Raw genomic sequence first — 20984 nt, forward strand, 5'->3', positions numbered from 1 at the left:
AGAGATAAACAATTATTTGTTTTATTTAAAAGATAGATTTGAACAAACTATACCATAATTTGAAACTTATATGAATGCCTTATTATTTCTTTTGAATTTAAGTGCTAAATTTTGTTAACGGTACACGAATGCGTTGCATGACCATATTCTACCGGGAAATGCTTCATTGTCCGAATTTGTTATATGAATTCAACGCACAAAAACCATAGTTTTTTTAGGGTTTAAAATTTAACATTTAGGATCTAGAATATACTAATTCAGCAATGACGTGTAGGCCTCACACATACAGCAATACAAATTTGAGAATTTGCGAGTCACATTTTAAATGATTTCAAGAAACCTTCGTGTTATGCGTGTGGATAATAAAACATATTAAAGCGTGTTAAAAGTTTAAACGAGAAATAAACACATGTAAGTGGAAAAAGGAGGATTTTATTTAAATGAAACGAATTACAAGTTGATCAAGAATCTATTTGAAGTGGTTGATCCTAATGACATTAAACTCAAATCTCTAAAGCAAGTGGTGATCGAGGTTTTGATTTTAATTTAGAGGGGCACGAACAAGAACGGAAAAATTAAACCGATTTTTGTACAGATCCCAGTGAAGTCCAATTTCATCTTTAATATGCAAGCTCCTTCTATTAACAAAATCTTTGTTCCAGTTGTCAATGAAAACATAACTTCTTGAAGAAGCCCAAAACTTGAAGACAAGATAATGCATGGATTGGGTGTCCACATCCCAAATAGTAATTTTGGTTCCCTTTTGAGTCTTAGCTTCTCTTTGGGATTCAACACTCAACACAGGCAGCACCAAGTCCTCTATCAATTCCTTGGGGAGCAAGAGTCTACTCAAGTTGCCAAGGTCACTCTTTGTGAGCAATTTCTTTATCTTCCATGGGTCATCATAAAGCATCAACTTTGTTGAGTAGTCCCAATGATTGTCTTCTTCTTCCCTCTCTCTCATCACATTAGTTCTCATTCTTCCATCATCTTTATTGACAGAGTTTCTCATGATGGAAGACGTGTATTTGAAATTGGAATGAGAGAAAGAAAAAGAAAAAGAAACTTAGGTTTCATTCCCTAATAGAAAGGAGTAGTGTATTTATATAAAAGAGACATGAAGCATAAATTTTCAAAAATTTCTTAAAGATTATTTAGGAAATTAACGATCGATTTATTAGTATCTCACCATCGATTTAAGAAAGTAAATTTATCTTTTGTAAATTTATCTTTAGTTCCATTCCCTAATAGAAAGGAGTAGTGTATTTATACAAAGGAGACATGAAACATAAATTCCCATAAATTTCTTAAAGATTATTTTGGAATTTAACGATCGATTTATTAGTATCTCACGGTTGATTTAAGAAAGTAAATTTATATTTTGTATCTATGTATGGTCTAAGAATTAGGAAACCATATCTTATCTATTAGCACGGTCAAATTATACTATTTTGATCGTTAATTTTTTCGAACAATATAATATTATTATCAATCTGTGTTCAAATTGTGCGACCTATATTATCTGTTAGTCTCCAAATTATATCTCCAAATTATATTATATGGCTTGACATAATAAACTGTCAATCATTTATAGATAGGAAGTTATGGATTTTTTTTATACAAAATCTGACATTTTCTTTCGATCTATTTTATTGTTAACTAAATATACGTGCTTCGCCGTTTTAAATGACAATATCATTTTTTTAATATTTGTTTTGCCAAATATTAAAAAATAAAAATAAAAATAAATAGATATTATATCAATACTAATAATACATGACAAACCCTCATCCTTTATGTGTATCGGGAAAGATTAAGTGAATTTTAGTGATTGTATCTTTTATATTGACTTTTATCCAATATTAATTTCTTACTTATCAATTTGATAAATTAAGATATACATATCATTAGGTTGCATTCCTCAATAGGTCATTGAATTTATTTATTTCGAATTTTCAAATAGATTTCTAAATTATTTTTCTTTTTAATTGGTCTCTAAACAAAAAAGTATATCTTTATATTACTTTTTGACAGCTTAAAAAATCTTCACAAAATGACAATTTGTGATGGTATTAGAAATTCTAGGAACTTAATTAAAAAAAAAAAAAAACTTAGGAACATATTTAAAATTTCATAAATAGTTCAAGGAAATACTAAGTAATTTAACCTATATATTTTAAAAAGAATACGATAAAGATGCTAGAAAAGTTTGGTGAAGATATCCCCTTATTATATAAACGTGTAAATTTATCTGCTTTTATAGGCATTCACTCTCATTTTAATATATTTTTCTCTTGAATGTTGAACTTCACTCTCATCTAATTTATCCTCTTATGCTTTTTTTTAAAAAAATATCCTTTTACACTTTTAATAACAATTAATTTTTTTTAACAAAATTTATCTAAATATCATAAACCAATTTCGAATATATATTTTTTATTCAAAACTCAAATACATTCCTAACATTCATATGATATATCATCTTATATTTCTAATATCAAATAAATGATTTAATATGGCTTTTTTTAAATATTGTAGTCTTAACTAATTTATCCTTATCTTGAACATTTTTTTTTCTTGGGCATTCTTAGACACTGGTTCAATTTTGCTAACGATTTATGCTAGACTCGAAAGCCTTTAATTCTAATTCTAATAAAATAATTTCAATATTTATTTAAATTTCTTATATATGTAGAATCTTTTCCTTCAAAAAATATATGTAAAATCTTCATTCCCGAGACCAACACACATATATTATATTTTATTTTCCATAAAACGTAAGCTTTTTCATTGTTTGATAATACTATCAATTTCAATCTTTATTTTGTTTCAAAATTTCATAATATTCGCATAATTCGTGAAAATTTTTTACAGTATATTTTATTAAATTTAGCTTTTTAATAAACATTCCATTATCTTCCTACTCCAATATATAGTTTTCTTCCTGAAAAAATGAACCAAACTCGATAAATATTATTCTTTATAAATCTACTCCATTTTCAAATGCTCTCATTTTCAAATACTCTCATTTTCTCTTATCTTTTTTGAATATGCATTTCACGCACTATTCCTACAACTAGCTAAACACAGACACACACATAATCACTTTAATTGAGTACCACACTTTTAATCAACTCTTTTATCTTTAAATTTAAATTTTAATATTTCTTAAGAAATTGTCAATAGTGAAAATAACATTATATCATAATTTTTAATTATAATCTAATTTATATATTCAAAACATTTATTTATATAAAGGTAATTACAATTACAATATATAATAAATAAATTTTAGCTATCTTTATATAAGGGACCAAATGAAATTTTTTTAATAATGAAGAGACTAAATTTAATCAATTAAATAAGTATAGGATCCAACTTAGAAATTTAGCCTTAATTTTATTTTAATAATATCGTTAGGTTAGTTAGATGTCACGTGAGGAGTCACATGAGATGCGTTTGGGTGTTTAATTTGCTTCAGTTCATTTATCACTTTTATTCCAGTATATCCGGATTAAACAAAAAGAAGATGTGAAAGATATGTTTTTTAAAAAGCAAATTCAATCTGCTTTGTGACTTTGTCCAGAACTCGTGATTTTGGTTTTCTTGCATTTGTCTAGAGTGAAAGAAACTTTTATGCGAACAAATTGATTAATTTCGGAACTTTATAATGTGATTCCTTAATTTAGTGGGATTCGATCCCCTTTTTAATTTGTTAGACATAACTTTCTTAAGAATAAAATGTCTCTTCCTTAGTGTAGATTTGGATAATTTGTTTATGGGTTTTGACCTAATCTCCACACCCTGTGATCCTTCGTTTCTTCTTTGATATCTGAGGCGAGTTTTTTTTTTTATGGGGTTTTTTGGGGTGATTTATTAATTATAAAATTTGAAAAGATAACTAATTTTAATTAATAATTATAAAAATCAAATACACCTTTTTCTTTAAACTAGTCAAATCCTATCCCTTTTTATTACGTACATAGAAATTTTGATTTTACATTTTTAGCTAATTAAAAATCGCCATATAAATATAAACTTAAAAATATAATTATTATCTAAATCAACAATCTTATTGTATATAATAATCAATGCTTGGGTATCAATATATTTTAATTAAACTTTAATTAGTCTAAGACGTAAAGCACTAGTATAGAAAAATAAATATTTTATAAACTAAGTTCAGAAGGTTTTAGAGTACAATTGAAGCCTTTGCAAAAGAAACAAACAAAAACTCTATAATACACAATAACTAACTAACTAATAACGATTTCAACATGATTCTCAGGATTCTTGACCCTCTTCTTGATGCACACCCAGGTCCAAGTTATCACCTCCAATACCATAGCAATTATAGCCAAGGAAATGATTGAGCCCACATAGGTCTTTTTCCAGATATTCTGAGCGTTGAGAATCTCAAAACCTTTCCAGACGTTCCATATGGCCAAGGCAATAATTGAATAACCAACTAAATAATGAAAAATGTTCCAAAACATTCTATACTTGTGATCCTTCTTAGGCCTCAAAAACACAGCAACACAGACTTGTATAATTGCGAGACACAACAGAGTGATTCCAACACATCTGTGAGGAGCGTTATGAACGCCATAATGATTTCCAATATACAAACCAGTACCAAAGCCAGCAATGCCAATAAAAAATGCCAGTGATTGACATGCTCGATGCAAGTGAAACCAAGTGGGTCCTAAACCATCAAATACCTTCAAGTAGCGAGCCAATATTACCCCAATCGGCATTAGAATTCCCCAACTTATGGTATTCAAAATTCCATGAACCTGAAAAAATTACAAGGTGTCGATTAGACATGCATTCTAAAACAAAACTTTCAAAATATAATAATAATAACTTCTAAAAAAAATATGCCTAATTATAAAAATAATTCTGTTATTCATCCCAACCCACTAAATCAATCCTCTTATATTTTAATTTAATTTTTATTTATCATTCGATCGATCAATCAAATAATGACACGAGATAAGAAATATTATGAAGTTCATGATTCTTACCTTTCTCAACGTGATTCTTGAGTCCACATTCCCACCTGTTTGGGAAACCTTCCCGGATAAGAAATCTAAGGTTCCAAAAGACTGAAGATTAGCGCGTGAAAAAGAGTGTGGTCTGAGAGTGCCATCATCGGAAACCAAGCCTTCTTGCCAAGCATGATTCACCAAAGTCGTATTCCCGGGAAGTTGAAAACTGGCGAAGATGATGACATGCCGGTTTGTGTAGGATGCAGAAACACCATAAACCGGAAAACTGAGATTACCCTCTTGCAACATTGTCGCATAACTTGTTATTGGTGACGTATAGGCTTTGATACTTCCATCAGATCTATAAACAGCCACGAATGCTTGTGAACCAAGCATGCCCTTTGAGGTGGGATTTATGGCCCATGCAACCCAACTAGAATCATTCACGTTGGCCTTATTGAATGCAACATCGATTGCACCCGAAGATGGGTGATAGTTCCAGTGCAGTGAGGATTCAAGCACCGGCAAGTCCTTGCATGCCGCATAGTTAACTTTATTGGGAAATTTGTATGAGTTGCATGGTTGTGGGGTGGCAGGAACAATGATCGCTGTGAAAAATGTTAGTAACAAGAGCAACAATAGGAATGGATTTCTAATGGAAGAAACCGCCATAATCAATCAAAGGAGAAGAAAAATCAGAGAATCAATAATGTTAATGCTGTTGAAAACTTATGCCGATACTGAACGGCCTTGCATACTTTTATAGGGTGAATTTTATCTCTTATCTAAACTTTTCTTGATAAATATCTCTTATCTAAATTTAACTGTTGGATGAATTTTAACTTATCTTAATGAGTTTTTATCATATATATATCTGAATCTAACTGTTAGAATAAATTTGATTAGGGAATCCCGAAATATAGGATTTTATCACATACATTTCAAATTTCAAATAACTCATCAAAATTTTAAGTGGGATTAAATAATTAATATTGTGATAAAATTGTGTTGTGTATTAGTTATATAATATATCTTTTTACATTGACATTCAATTGAAGATTTGTAAGATTGCACGAAATCTTAGCTAATGTAATAATAAACCTATAATTTCATATTTCTGTTAGAGGATAATAGTCTCGATTCGGTGTCATTTAAAAACTTAAAATACGCTAATTTTAATAAATAAAATCGTTATATATTTTTGTTAATTTATTTATCTTTATATTTGTTAATGTATATGCATGCTTATTATATATGTTGCTTCATGAAATTTCATTTCATCTCCTTAATTTCATAAATTCTAATAATAATAGGTCCAAATGTAATAACACAACTTTGTCTCTTCCAACAAGTCAAAAAGTACATTTTTATAATATGATGAAGAAGTTTATGAAATCTCACAAACTCATTTAAGAAAAAAGACAAATGAAGAAGATGATAATTCAAAGTTGAAAGTTACAACTATCTAAGTCAAAAGACGTGTCTTCATTATTAAAAGAAAAAGAAAGTTCAAAGTTACAACTATTCAAGACAACTTTGACATCACCATTGTGACAGAAAGAAAAATTGAAAAATAATACATAACATCTTATAATAAACTTTTAAAAAATTATATAAATATTTTTTTAAATAAGATTTCTTTCTTAAAAAATATTTATTTTAATTAAAAGTAATTTCAACACGCATTAAGAGATAAAAAAATTATTTATTTTATTTAAAAGATAAATTTGAACAAACTATGCTATAATTTGAAACTTATATGAATGCCTTATTATTTCTTTTGAATTTAAGTGCTAAATTTTGTTAACGGTACACGAATGCGTTGCATGACCATATTCTACCGGGAAATGCTTCATTGTCCGAATTTGTTATATGAATTCAACGCACGAAAACCATAGTTTTTTTAGGGTTTAAAATTTAACATTTAGGATCTAGAATATACTAATTCAGCAATGACGTGTAGGCCTCACACATACAGCAATACAAATTTGAGAATTTGCGAGTCACATTTTAAATGATTTCAACAAACCTTCGTGTTATGCGTGTGGATAATAAAACGTATTAAAGCGTGTTAAAAGTTTAAACGAGAAATAAACACATGTAAGTGGAAAAAGGAGGATTTTATTTAAATGAAACGAATTACAAGTTGATCAAGAATCTATTTGAAGTGGTTGATCCTAATGACATTAAACTCAAATCTCTAAAGCAAGTGGTGGGGTTTTGATTTTAATTTAGAGGGGCACGGACAAGAACGGAAAAATTAAACCGATTTTTGTACAGATCCCAGTGAAGTCCAATTTCATCTTTAATATGCAAGTTCCTTCTATTAACAAAATCTTTGTTCCAGTTGTCAATGAAAACATAACTTCTTGAAGAAGCCCAAAACTTGAAGACAAGATAATGCATGGATTGGGTGTCCACATCCCAAATAGTAATTTTGGTTCCCTTTTGAGTCTTAGCTTCTCTTTGGGATTCAACACTCAACACAGGCAGCACCAAGTCCTCTATCAATTCCTTGGGGAGCAAGAGTCTACTCAAGTTGCCAAGGTCACTCTTTGTGAGCAATTTCTTGATCTTCCATGGGTCATCATAAAGCATCAACTTTGTTGAGTAGCCCCAATGATTGCCTTCTTCTTCACTCTCTCTCATCACACGAGTTCTCATTCTTCCATCATCTTCATTGCCAAAGTTTCTCATGATGGAAGGCGTGTATTTGAAATTAAAATGAGAGAAAGAGAAAGAAAAAGAAACTTAGGTTTCATTCCCTAATAAAAAGGAGTAGTGTATTTATACAAAAGAGACATGAAGTATAAATTCCCAAAAATTTCTTAAAGATTATTGTGGAAATTAACGATCGATTTATTAGTATCTCACCGTTGATTTAAGAAAGTAAATTTATCTTTTGTATCTATGAATGGTCTAAAAATTAGGAAACCATATCTTATCTATTAGCGCTATCAAATTATACTATGTTGATCGTTAATATTTTCGAACAATATGATATTATTATCAATCTGTGTTCAAATTGTGCGACCTATATTATCTATTAGTCTCCAAATTATATGACATGGCTTGACATGATAAACTGATCATTTATAGAAAGTTATGAATTTTTTTATACAAAATTTGATATTTTCTTTCGATCTATTCTATTGCTACCTAAATATATGTGGTTCACTGTTTTAAATGACAATATCATTTTTTTAATATTTGTTTTACCAAATATTAAAAAATAAAAATAAAAATAAATAGATACTATATCAATACTGATAATATATAACAAACCCTCATCCTTTATGTGTATCGGAAAAGATTAAGTGAATTTTAGTGATTGTATCTTTTATATTGACTTTTATCCAATATTAATTTCTTACTTATCAATTTGATAAATTAATATATACATATCATTAGGTTGCATTCCTCAATAGGTCATCGAATTTATTTATTTCGAATTTTTAAATAGATTCCTAAATTATTTTTCTTTTTAATTGGTCTCTAAACAAAAAAGTACATCTTTATATTACTTTTTGACAGCTTAAAAAATCTTCACAAAAATGACAATTTGTGACGGTATTGGAAATTCTAGGAACTTAATTAAAAGAAATCAGGGGCTTAATTAAAAAAAAAAAACTTAGGAACATATTTAAAATTTCATAAGAAATCTTATGCCGATACTGAACGGCCTTGCATACTTTTATAGGGTGAATTTTATCTCTTATCTAAATCTTTTCTTGATAAATATCTCTTATCTAAATCTAACCGTTGGATGAATTTTAACTTATCTTAATGAGTTTTTATCATATATAAATCTAAATCTAACTGTTAAAATAAATTTGATTAGGGAATCCCGAAATATAGGATTTTATCACATACATTTCAAATTTCAAATAACTCATCAAAATTTTAAGTGGAATTAAATAATTATATTGTGATAAAATTGTGTTGTGTATTAGATATATAATATATCTTTTTACATTGAAATTCAATTGAAGATTTGTAAGATTGCACGAAATCTTCTCTATTTTCACTATCTTTTCATTAACCTCCTTAATTATTTGAAAATCATTAAATAAATATTTTTATACATTACATTAACCCTCTTAATTATTTGAAAAATATTGTACCTTCTTTTTCTACAAGGAAGATTGCTTGAAAAGTTTTAAAAAAAAATTGTGCAATCTCATAAACATCAGATATTGCCAATGTTATTTACTTTATCTCTAATTATTGATATTTTGTAATTATAGAAAAATTAAGAATCTCTTAATAGAATAGAAGTAAAGCCAAAATGTTAGGTTCCGCATATTTGAACTTCGTGTGTTCACGATTCTGATTTCTTACCCCTCGCTTTGCTTGTTTAAATTCTGTTTACAGTTGTTTTTTTTGTTTAACTGTTTGGAAGGGATAAGTATTTAGAACTAGTACCGTTGATTCCTATAGGTACTATTGCCATATTTGGAAATCAAACTTATTTTAGTTTGTAATTCACACGCAACAACAATTAAGTTTTTTAGTAAACGAAAATTTTAAAAATTAGTTATTATAATGTTAGAATGTGGCCTTCATAATCAGATCATTTATTCATCACATCTCAGGTCTACCTTTTCATTTATTCAACTATTATTAAAACTGCAATGTACTCATGCCTACAAAATAATACACGATTATATATGTAAAGGTTTGGTACAATAATGTTAGACTCCTACTCATACCTACTTATAGTAGTTAATTACCTAAGTCTAAAACTTTGATAAATAAAATCCTACCTTTTTGAAAATATTTTTTGTGCTCATCTGTTACGTATTAACCCTATGGTCATCTCTATAAGCATTAAACCGAACCAAATAATACATCATTCTTTTTCTTTTTTAGATAAATGATACATGATTCTTTATTGTACATCTACATATCGGACACATCAAAAGAAAATTTTGGTTGCCCTCATTTGCCAATAAAGAGACTAGGTTAAATCACTACTACTACCTTGCAAAATGAATCACCCCCCATGAATCACTAGGTTAGGGTGCCCAAATTGCTCAACGGTTTACCAATCAAAGTCACTAACCCATTTTATAATACTCTCAGTTCCTTGACAGTAGTCTTGTACCAGTTCATGACACAACACTTAGAAAAGAAACTTAAAATTTATCATAGTACCATTTAGCTAGTATGAAGGAACAAAGACATGGAAAAAGATTCTGTAGACAAGATCTTAAAATACACTACTGGCCCAAATAAATGAAACTAATCAGATAACAATAGAAATTACTCAACAATATTTGTCTCAGTATGAAAGAAACCTACTCTCTAATACAACCAATGGAAAGGAAGACAACACATGCTAGCACATTACACTCAACACTGTACATCTATAAAGACAACTAAGTTAACAATCAATTAGATTCTCACATAACCGTGCAACTACTATTTACATTCTCAGACTAACATAGGACAAAGATTACAACACAATAAGAGATGATGGCAAAGCTCTACAATCAGAACTACCATAACTTTATGCATGAGTTCTAAAAAATTATTTATACAGCCACTTCCATGAGCTCTACAGTTTCTTGGTCCGGTCCAGAAGTTCCAAATACCCCCATATCTTTATTGCCATTATCATCATCATTCTTGTTACCACCACCATCATTGCTATTGTTATCATTATCATTATCACCACAATTCTCTTCATTATCACAATTGATATGTGTATCAATATTATCAGCTTGAGTACTTTTTTCTGAAGAGGGTTTATTATCCTGGACACAGTCCCCATCTTCAGCAGAGCCATCACATGACACAAAATTCTCTTCTTTATCAGAGCCATCACAAGACACAAAATTCTCTTCTTTGATAACAACTGGTTCATTTGACTTCTTACTAACAGGATCACCATGACATGAATTAGCAAAACCAACAGAGTCCACATCTTTAGCAATAGATGGGGACACAGAAAGCTTTGTGTTAAAGCTATTATTAGCTGTGAATATAGATTTAGTTATTTCAGGTTTTGCCTTAATGTTAATCCAACTGTCCCCTAACCAATCTCTAGATATTCTTAAATCCTTCTTGCACACATTCATCAGCAAGCATTCACCTAACACCACCAAAATCAGTTCCATTAAAAAATGAAGGATGAAATGATTTACAGAAAGGACTTGGGGGAAAAAAAAACACAGCATACCAGGAAAGTGGACTTCAACACTATCATCCCCACAGTTGTCAATTCTAGTTACAACCCCCTCCCACCAGCCATCACTCCACCATGCATCAACTGCACTTCCAACCTCAACAGCTAGTTCTTGTTCCTCATAAGTTGGAGCTGGCCTGATGGTGGGGCGGCCAGAATGCCTCATCCCAAGTTTATCAGGCCTGGCTAACTTGAAAGAAGGGATCCATTCCTACAATATGGAAAATATTGAGATAAAAGTTATGAACCAAGAAGTGAGTGGTGAAAAAGTATGCGATAAGTGAATCAACAAATCTTTTCTTTGGAACATTCTGCTTTCCATTTGGTGTTATAACTTTATTTATGTAGATAACTCATCAGAAGTCTCAAATTGTATCATATTTGACTGTCATTCCAATCCAGTCATTGTTAGCCATCCCATTACCCTCTACATTTTTAAATATATAACAAGAAAAATGAATTTCTAGTACTCCGCTAGAAAACTCATCCATGTATAAAACCTGCCTAAATAATCTCCTGCCATTCTTACAAAGCCATTACTTAGCAGAGATATCAAACAAATTGTTAAAGAATATCTCAAGCACAATTAGTTATTCCCATGGGATTCAATTTTAAATGAAATTTTTTTACACAGTAGATCCTTATAATTTAGCAGATTATTAGAAACAGGGAATAGTTTATTCCAGTAGAATACCGGATCCTTGATTAATTCAGTATAAGTATAACTAATTAATTCACTTTAAACTTAAGCTAGAATGATTTCTAATTCTATACAGAAACCCATTATTTCATTACTTGGTAAGATTTTGCTTAAACTTCAACTGCAAGGATTAAAGAACATTATTCATTTTACTAGTTGCTAAAAGCCTAAAACTACATAACCTTATATAGGAAACCCCTTTATTTATCCACATATTTTACAATAGTACTAAGTACTAACCAGAAAATTGAATTAAGAATATCTTAAGCTTGATTATACCTCAAGATTTCCACTTCCATCTTCATCCTGGACATCATCATATTGGACTTTCAACTGCTTCCGGGCTACCTGAACAACTGTACACCTGAACCAGCAGCCTCTGATGCCACTATCTTGACAAAGCAACTCTATCTTGTCATCAACCTTGTATTTGTGGTTAGACCAAGGTTGACTCCCAACCTGCTTCCGAGAAAGCAATATCCTTTCTGATCTTGCATAATTTGCAACCTGGAAGGTTTTGTATACCATCATTTGCTTATTTCTACTTAACTTCCTAACCCCCTGGCGACTTATCCAAGACTGAGGAGACCCCTTATCACCCCTCCTCCTCTTGACTCCTACTTTCACATCATCACCTGCACTCAACTCTTCATCTTCTCTTGCTAGGAACTCAGGGTGCTGGATTGAATCAAGGTGTAAGCAAGAAAGAATTGGTTGAGCATAGTAACCACGCAATTTACTCAAGTCAAAGGGCTTGATTTTGTTGCTTCTAAACTGCCTAAAGCACAAATGTATTCTGTCCCTTGAAGTGGGGGAAAAAAAAGGCATGCATTTTTCAAAGTCTTCACGAGTTAAGACTGTGGCAGAACCATCTACGCACTCTGAACTAATGACTTGGGAATAAGGTGTGATAAAAACTTCCCGAGGGTGAGGATTTCGTACAGGAACTACACCCTTGACTTCCTGATTATGGTGAAACCACCTCACTTTGATCTTTTTCTGTCCCCTCCTGTCTTCATACATATCCTCTACATAAGCAATATAATGGTTCTCTCCCTTGCCCATAACAAAAACAAAGGATTGAATCTGGAAATCAGAAAGAATGTAAATGTTAGATGTAAAATCATCTAGATATTATATTCATGAAAAACAAAACAGACTTTTCAACTAATTGAATTTAGGGGGAAGGGGGGGAATATTCATGCATGTCACAATGCATGGCACTAAGCAAATACAAAAAATGTAATGTACAAAACTAAATATGCATTTCATCATTAAGGAATTTGCCTGCAATGCACACCTAAATATAGACATCATTAAGGAATTTACTTGTCAATACTGAAAGCGATTAATTAGAAGTTAATTACTAATGATGGGAAGTTAGGAAGTTAATTAGAAGTTGATGCCCTAACCTGAGGAGTCAACAAGTAAATTTGAAGTAAGATGATAGAGAAATTTAGTTCAAGGGCTTCTTACCGCTATTTTGATGCCATTCCTGAAAAAAGCAGGATAATGCTTAAGTTGTTTGCCACATCTCCACGCAACTCCTGACCAAACAATGTCTGAATTGGACAATTTGGAGTTACTCGTTGGAAAGTCCTGAGAAAGAGGAGCATGTGGATGTCAAAAACATTAACTAGAAACAATATAAAGGAAAATAGAGAAACTGGAAGGGAGGGCAGGGGACAAAAAGGGATATACCTTGTCATCTGTTATTTGAGCAGACAGACCAGTAATTTCATTGACACTGTCATTTGTGGCCTCATGAGATGGTACCAAGTTATGACCAGCTGATACTGTGATTTAAAATACAAATAAATAAATAAATAATACAAGGGATAAAAAGATTAACCAGATCATAGACGGACTTCCTTCCTGTAATACCCCTAATTTTCTAAGCTAAATATTTTCAATATTATTTGGAATGCAGAAATGGATAAAGGGTGATAAGAGGAGCTTAAAGTTGTTTTCCAAGAATATGCTGCATTAGAGATAAAATGCTGACTAATTGCAGGTTAGTCCTTCAACTTTCCTGTAATCATAAACTTACACTTTCTTTATCCTTAATTCCACTGTTAGCACTGCTTTGCATGGAACCAGGGGCAGAACTTAAAGTTTATTTAATCTACATTAATCATACATATTAATAGAAAAGTGTAGTTCAAAGTATGAAGAATTAAGTAACAAGTTACAAAGTTTAATAGGCATGCAATGTCAGTGTAAAAGATTTTACACAGTCAACCAATAAAAAAGTATCATTTCTATAAAAGAACACAAACTTACCATACAAGAAGATTTGTGATTAAATGATAGTGTAAAATATCTTTACACAGTCTGTCGGTGCATGTTTTATTTATTTTACTACAATATTAATTAATATAATCCTAATCCTTATCCCTACATTAAAGGCTAGTCTATGTCTTAGAAAGTGTATTTTCAGCTGAAGAAAAGATATGAAAGGGAGGGTGGGAGGGAGAAGAAGGGAAAAGAAACCTTCAAATATTTGGATTTTTAAGTAAATGAAGCATCTAAAACCCATCCTTTTTGCTTTGTTGATCTATTTCTTTTTCTAGTTGAAAAATCGCATATAGGGATTGCATGGTTTGATGTGTTTGGGAGATATTCATCATCAAAATGAGTTTATACTACTCTAGATTGGCAGTTCTTGAAAGACACTAGTAAGGAAAATGAACATGTTAATGATAGGGATGATGAATAGTGTTTTTAGGTTCTCACACTCATTCATGGAAAAGTTTGATTCTTAGCTTGCTTGTAAGCGAAAATTGAAAAATGGTGATTTGGTCTTTTTTGTCGTTGATCCATGGTATTGTGTGTTTTGAATGTGATTGGAACTGGTTTCAGCGTGAAAATTTGCATGTTTGAAAAGGCTCTCCCACCAGTTAGCAACTAGGTGCTTGGCATCCTGACAAATCCTTGTTTTCAGCCAAAACAGGACCTAGGTGCTGAATCTCAAAGCACCAAATCTTCACCAAACTTCTATCATTACTTATGATAATCAAATTTTAATGAATCCATTATTTTTTTTATTCGGAAACATCTGCTGTTATTCTATTGGTAGGATAAAAGAAGGAATTTTATTAGAAAGAACAGAAAATACAAGAAGAGAGGTAGAAAAATTATTTCTATAGAACAAAAATAAGAAAGAATAAGACAACATTAAAGAAAATTGTCAGTGTATAATACTACTCCGGTCTTAAATATAAGAAGAAAAAAACACTTTTTTTGTCTCAAATATAAGAAAATTTCAACTAACTTCACCTCATTTAATGCTACTATCTCTAAAATACCCTTCATTTAATTGAGATTTTAGTTCCAATGACTCATTTTTATTCCTTATACCAAGTTCCAACGAAGGGTAAGTTGGGGAAAATTTTATTTTTTAATTGAGATGGGTGAAATTAAATGTGGTTAACTAACTTTCGTAGTTAGCATGAATCATTTTTTTCCTTATATTTGAGACTGGAGGCAGTAGTCTCCAACCCTAAATGCATATAGCATAAAGACTCATTATGAATCATGATAGGACAGAATTGCAGATATTAAGGAAAATAAAAGTTTTCGAAAAGAACCATTTACATATACGTATGTATCATGCACTCCTGTAACAGATAATGGCACAAAATATTGATTGAACTACATCCATATGATTGCCTTACACAAACACACATACCATTGTTCATTACTCTACATCACTTTGTTGCTCACAAAGCCATAGCTTCCTATGTTATTGTTATGAACTGAAAATCAGCTCAATGTTTCCTAGCATTCGAGGTCTAGGACCCTCCCAAGAAGAAAGAAAGAGAAGAAGGAAACTCTAATATTTTTCTCTGCTCTCTATTACAAACTAAGCATCCCTTTATATTGGGCCATGACCAGCCATGCTAATACAGAATAGAAGGTGCTAGAATGCAATAATAACAGAAAATGATATGAAATAAAACAAGAAAGAAATGTGCAATGCAGTGTTGCACATGGTCCTGCATGATGGGGAATATTCTTCATGAGCCAATCCCTCCCTGCCAGCTCAGCATTCTTGTAACAGAATGGATTTGCACAAAATCCATCAGGTGTCGTGGCGTGGTCTTGTGGCTGAGTTGCCTTCCTCATAACATTCCCTAGCCCATCAAAAACACCTTGTCCTCAAGGTGTTACGAGTCCTCTGAGGCCCTCCGGGGTCCCAAGGTCTGTACCGGCAAGGTTCCTTTGGGTCAGCCGCCGTCCTTAAGGCAAAAGCAGGTGGTTGACGCTTGCGTGCAACCATGGCCGACCCATAGGGCGCAATTCCCATCTCAAACAATGCCATGACTTGATGTTCCAAAATCTTGTCATGCAGAGCCGCTTCACGACCATAATGAACCGCGAAACTAAAGAGATTGTGGAGGGAAACCACGGCATGGATGTGGCTGAGCTGATTGAAGATGGAGGATGATGCGTGGGCCACTTGGTGCTTGTTGTCGGCGGCAAGTGAGGAACAGACATGGGAAACGGAACTGGTAAGGGTGCAACGTGGTTCGGCCTGAGTGCGGGGGGGTGGTGGTGTTGGCTTGAGCGGCTGAGGCAATGGTGGAGGTGGCGGTGGCGGTGGCGGAGGCGGAGTCAGCAGCGGAGGCGACGGTGGAGGCGGCGGCGGAGTCAGCGGTGGTGGCCCCGAAAATGGCGGAGGTGGCGGCGGAGTCCACGACAGAGGTGGGGATGGTGCGGGACTTGGTTGTATGGGTGCAAAGCATGGAGACTGCGGAGGGTAGTGGTGGCCGGGTCGCCAAGGCAGTCGGAGGAGAAGGGCGCCCAGTTGGGAGTCGAGGCGGCGTGTAGCGGCATCAAGTTTGGTCAAGACGGCCTCAAGGCGGTCCCCGGTAGCCATTGAAGCTTCGTTTGGCAACGAGTAGTGTGGGTGGTGGTAGTGGAAGGTGGAAGCTCCGTACGGCGAGTGGCAGCCATGGAAGCTTCGTTTGGTGGTTGCTGAAATGAAGGAAGGGTTCTCTCGGGATCGAACAAGCTCAGCAACCGTTGGCGGGTACTCTCAAAATCAATCCCAAGGGATTGAGCTGGATGTACAAAGGGAGGAGGGGTGTGCGGCAACGAAGGTGTGTGGAAATGGGTATGGCAGCCATGGAAGGCAGCCATGGGCTCTCAATGAAAGCACCAAATGTTATCTGAAAATCAGCTCAATGTTTCCTAGCATTTGAGGTCTAGGACCCTCCCAAGAAAAAAGAAAGAGAAGAAGGAAACTCTAATATTTTTCTCTGCTCTCTATTACAAACTAAGCATCCCTTTATATTGGGCCATGACCAGCCATGCTAATACAGAATAGAAGGTGCTAGAATGCAATAATAACAGAACATGATATGAAATAAAACAAAAAAGAAATGTGCAATGCAGTGTTGCGCATGGTTCTGCGTGATGGGGAATATTCTTCATGAGCCAATCCCTCCCTGCCAGCTCAGCATTCTTGTAACAGAATGGATTTGCACAAAATCCATCAGGTGTCGTGGTCTTGTGGCTGAGTTGCCTTCCTCATAACAGTTATTTTGCACATTATTGTTCAACATACAAACAATCATAGACATTATAAATGACCGCACAACAAGTTAGAACGAAGAAGTATCAACTTACCACTTCTATCTCCCTGCAGGTTCTGCTTTGATAGCGTCGATGTCAGCCAATCCACCACCTCTCTTCTAGATCTCCATTTGAAACCGGTTGGAATGGAACCCTCCATCCCACAAATTTCAAGAAACTCCTCAGCAACAACATAGCACATGTGCCTAACACTCCTCTCAGTGCCAACAACTGCAAGGACGGATTCCCCAGCAGAATCCTTCAGGTAATAGTGAACCACACGATTACCGCGCTCCTGAGAAACAAACTGCTCTTTCCATTCCACGAAACAGCAATTGTTTACAGCCATAAAGAGAATACCAACAGGAGTTAACAGAACACCGGCAGATATGCACTTGATTTCAAAGCAATGGCAACGGGTGCAGACCCTTTGGATTCACTAGTCCAAAAGAACAATCAGACAAATCCATAGTCATAAAAGCAAGAACCTTCTAGCATATCATCATCCTAACAAACAAAAACCCTTTTGAACAACCTCAGTTTCCTCACTCCTGAGAAGAACCCTACTCAGGTTAACACAAAAATGTCTACTGCATAAAACTAACCAGAATCCTCAAAAGCCAAGTACTTTTTCATGTGGGGAAAAAGTCAGAAACCCTAATTAAACATCCATGCCCTTCAAAATTACATCAAACAAAAACAGACAAAATCCCTTCAAAATTAAGAACGGCTTTGAAATCAGAGGAAAAACATCATCTAAGGATCACTAAATTGACCCTTTTTTCTCAATCTCATAAGCCTCCAAAGAGGCATGATCATCTCCTGAAACTGAAAAACCTCCAAAGTTGACCACAGCCACAAAAACCTCAAACTAATATCTGTGCCTCCAAACAGATCAGAGAGAAACTCTCCAGGAAAACTGATCCAGAGGCTGGAAAATCCAACAGGCAGAGAAAAACTGGGCTTTTAACTACTCCAGAGGTGAAAATCTGCCGAAAGGTCAAATGGTATCCCAGTTGAGATAAGAAAAGGATGTTTCCAACAGAAAGATTGAAACTTTACAGCATATTATGAGTAGAAACGCTGATGTTGATCCTGGGTGATTCAAGAAAGAGGAACTGGGGCAAAGGTTGGGTCGGTGGGAACACTGCGGAGGAAGAAACGAAGTGGGAGAGAAGAGAGAGAGGTCAGAGATGATGAAACGGTAGAAGAAGAAGAAAGGTACCTTGAAATTGCCATGTACATGGAAAGAGAGAGAAAGAAGTTGCAGAGCTGAGGAATTGTGCATCCAATGCAGCCGCAGGTGTTGAGTTATACAAAAAATAAAAACAAAAAACAGAGAGAGAGAGAGAGAGACGGGAAGTGTGGACAAATAAAAGTTTGCATTAATTTTATAAGTCATTTAAGTGCCATTTTGACAATCAAAGAATTGTATGATAACTTAAACAAATATAAATATTAATTTATATTAAATTATAATTTTTTTTATATTATACATTTTAATAAAAAATCTTTAAAATGGCATAAAAGAAAAATAAAACATTTATTTATTATTATGTGCAAATACACATGTTAAAATACTACTTAGAATTAATTTGTCATTATTTATATTCTCTGATTTTATTATTTTGAATTAATTCCATTTCCTTAAATTATTTTATTATCTTTTTAAAAAAACAATTAAAAATTCGGGTTGGAAGGACAGGAATTCTTAACTTGGTTTTCCAAATTTTTTTGAAAAAAAACCACGGTATAAAATTAGATCCCAACCTGAATTTAGATCATGTATGTTTGTGTTATTAACACATGTATATTTATGTATATATTATATATTTGTTGTATGTTTGTTGTGAAAATTTGTATACAATTATTGCTATTTGGTTTATTCCTAAATTATTAATTCCTTTTTTTTGAAAAATTATTAATTTTTTGAAACTATATAATTCATCCAAATATTTCTTTTTATCGAAAATGTATGTTTTATTTCAGTGAAAGGTTAAAAAATTTTATTTATTACATTTAATTTTTTTCCTGTAATAGATATTGTTCATCTACTTCAATGATTTTGTTGTTTTTCTTCTTACCTCGTTTGTTTTATTACATTTCTTCAGTCGATGAGTGGGTAGTGGGCCGTTGCTTACTGTATTCTACACATTTATACCTGCACTCCATATCTGGCTTCTTTTTCCGAGTCAAGTTACTCCTTCAATGTGTTGCACCTTCATATCTGGTTTTTATTTTTTGGTTTATTTTTTGCTCTACCTAGACTTCAAGACTGAACAATTCGTAATTAACAAAAATTTTGTGGTCATCCAGATTTGCTGTTCTAGAAATATGAAAACATAATTCTGGATTAAGTTTTCCAGAATTCATGTTGCTTTCCATAAAACTTAATCTGAAATTGTATTTGCAGAATTATGGAACAACAATTCCAGAAGTACGAAAACATCATTTCCCAAAAGTTATTTCAGAATTACATTTTCATACTTTTAGATTTGTTGTTCAATAAATTTGGGTGACAGTTTTATCTTTTCTGGAATTTGAATTTCATATTTGATTTTTTATTATTACGGATTGGATTTTCTGTATGAAGAAAAAAGCATTTTGTATTCCAAATATCATTTAATTGCAACAGTATGAAACCAAATTGACAAGGTTGGATTCAATATTCACCTATAAAACAAAAGATTTATTGTGCCTCATTCATAGGTAAAAACTTAACAATCATTCCAAATAACGAACAGGCAGTATTTACCGTCTTTTACTGTTTTTGTATTTACTTTGTGTTTTGCAATATCCCTTGTGCTATTTGCTATGTGCTGGGATGCTACTGGCATTTGTTGTCAAGTGTCTTGGCAAGCAGCATCCGTGGGACAGGGAATGGGTGCAGGTAGAAGGACACGTCGGGGTACTTTTGGAAATTTAATTGTTTTAAAATGATATGGGGTGCAGGTAGTAATTTTAGAGAAGCAGTAAGCAATGGTCCCTTCAGTGCAAACATGCAGCCTAGTAAAGGAAAGCCTTCCAGCCCACTTCTCCTTGCCTAGTGTATTCAAATAGGGGAAATTATTCCTGCATCTCCAGATTTACTTCCTTCACCTGTTTCAAAATGTAAAATCATATTTCGCAAAGACTTTTTGGAATATAAATTCTTGCATTCCAGATAGTCTTTTCTGGAATATAATTCTACTCTACATACCGGATTAAGTGTTTCAGAAGCTTAAAAGAGATACAGGAAACCACTCAGACATTGACACGTGGGATTGACATGTGATAACCAAGCCTATCTTAATCTACAATTCCTCTAAAATATCAATGAAAGAAAAAATAAACACAGCGATTCTATTTGTTACATGATTTAGCAGCAACACAAGATCAAAATCGAGTGCCAAAAAGTGTAAGGAAATGAATGAAGCGAATGAATGCTTTCGACGATCGGAGAAACGCGAATGGAAAAGTTTGGGACAGAGAATGGCCGGGTAGGGGTCAGAGCATGAAATTCCGGTGGAGATCGTCGGAGGAA

The 20984-nt window shown here is 33.0% G+C and overlaps 4 protein-coding genes across 4 annotated transcripts; all 4 read right to left on the minus strand.

Annotated features, from left to right (window-relative positions):
* Window positions 1-541: 541 nt before the first annotated feature.
* On the minus strand, window positions 542-1012 carry LOC114424220 (B3 domain-containing protein At2g33720-like). The gene has a single exon (XM_028391072.1). The coding sequence runs from the start codon at window positions 1010-1012 to the stop codon at window positions 542-544; it is 471 nt and encodes a 156-aa protein (XP_028246873.1).
* A 3244-nt stretch (window positions 1013-4256) lies between these two features.
* On the minus strand, window positions 4257-5663 carry LOC114424221 (cytochrome b561 and DOMON domain-containing protein At5g47530-like). Its single transcript, XM_028391073.1, has 2 exons — window positions 5028-5663; window positions 4257-4796 (listed from the first exon to the last, which is right to left on the minus strand). Exons 1-2 carry the CDS (start codon window positions 5661-5663, stop codon window positions 4257-4259), a joined length of 1176 nt encoding a protein of 391 aa, XP_028246874.1.
* A 1554-nt stretch (window positions 5664-7217) lies between these two features.
* On the minus strand, window positions 7218-7688 carry LOC114424223 (B3 domain-containing protein At2g33720-like). The gene has a single exon (XM_028391074.1). The coding sequence runs from the start codon at window positions 7686-7688 to the stop codon at window positions 7218-7220; it is 471 nt and encodes a 156-aa protein (XP_028246875.1).
* Window positions 7689-10203: 2515 nt separating this feature from the next.
* LOC114423511 lies at window positions 10204-18836 on the minus strand. Its single transcript, XM_028390298.1, has 7 exons — window positions 18687-18836; window positions 17516-17900; window positions 13583-13677; window positions 13358-13480; window positions 12161-12967; window positions 11176-11392; window positions 10204-11088 (listed from the first exon to the last, which is right to left on the minus strand). Exons 2-7 carry the CDS (start codon window positions 17808-17810, stop codon window positions 10529-10531), a joined length of 2097 nt encoding a protein of 698 aa, XP_028246099.1. The 5' UTR covers window positions 17811-17900; window positions 18687-18836; the 3' UTR covers window positions 10204-10528.
* Window positions 18837-20984: the final 2148 nt, after the last annotated feature.

The sequence above is a fragment of the Glycine soja genome, chromosome 8 (genome assembly GCF_004193775.1).
Source record: "Glycine soja cultivar W05 chromosome 8, ASM419377v2, whole genome shotgun sequence".
Taxonomy (NCBI): Eukaryota; Viridiplantae; Streptophyta; class Magnoliopsida; order Fabales; family Fabaceae; genus Glycine; species Glycine soja.

Excerpts from the sequence above, each read along its gene's own strand:
- LOC114424220 (XM_028391072.1), bottom strand. The coding sequence starts at position 1,012 with ATGAGAAACTCTGTCAATAAAGATGATGGAAGAATGAGAACTAATGTG.
- LOC114424221 (XM_028391073.1), bottom strand. The coding sequence starts at position 5,663 with ATGGCGGTTTCTTCCATTAGAAATCCATTCCTATTGTTGCTCTTGTTA. Across the intron at positions 4,797-5,027 it reads CAAGAATCACGTTGAGAAAG|GTTCATGGAATTTTGAATAC; the intron begins GTAAGAATCATG and ends TAATTTTTTCAG.
- LOC114424223 (XM_028391074.1), bottom strand. The coding sequence starts at position 7,688 with ATGAGAAACTTTGGCAATGAAGATGATGGAAGAATGAGAACTCGTGTG.
- LOC114423511 (XM_028390298.1), bottom strand. The coding sequence starts at position 17,810 with ATGGCTGTAAACAATTGCTGTTTCGTGGAATGGAAAGAGCAGTTTGTT. Across the intron at positions 13,481-13,582 it reads CTCAAATAACAGATGACAAG|GACTTTCCAACGAGTAACTC; the intron begins GTATATCCCTTT and ends CCTCTTTCTCAG. Across the intron at positions 11,089-11,175 it reads TGTTGAAGTCCACTTTCCTG|GTGAATGCTTGCTGATGAAT; the intron begins GTATGCTGTGTT and ends TGGTGGTGTTAG.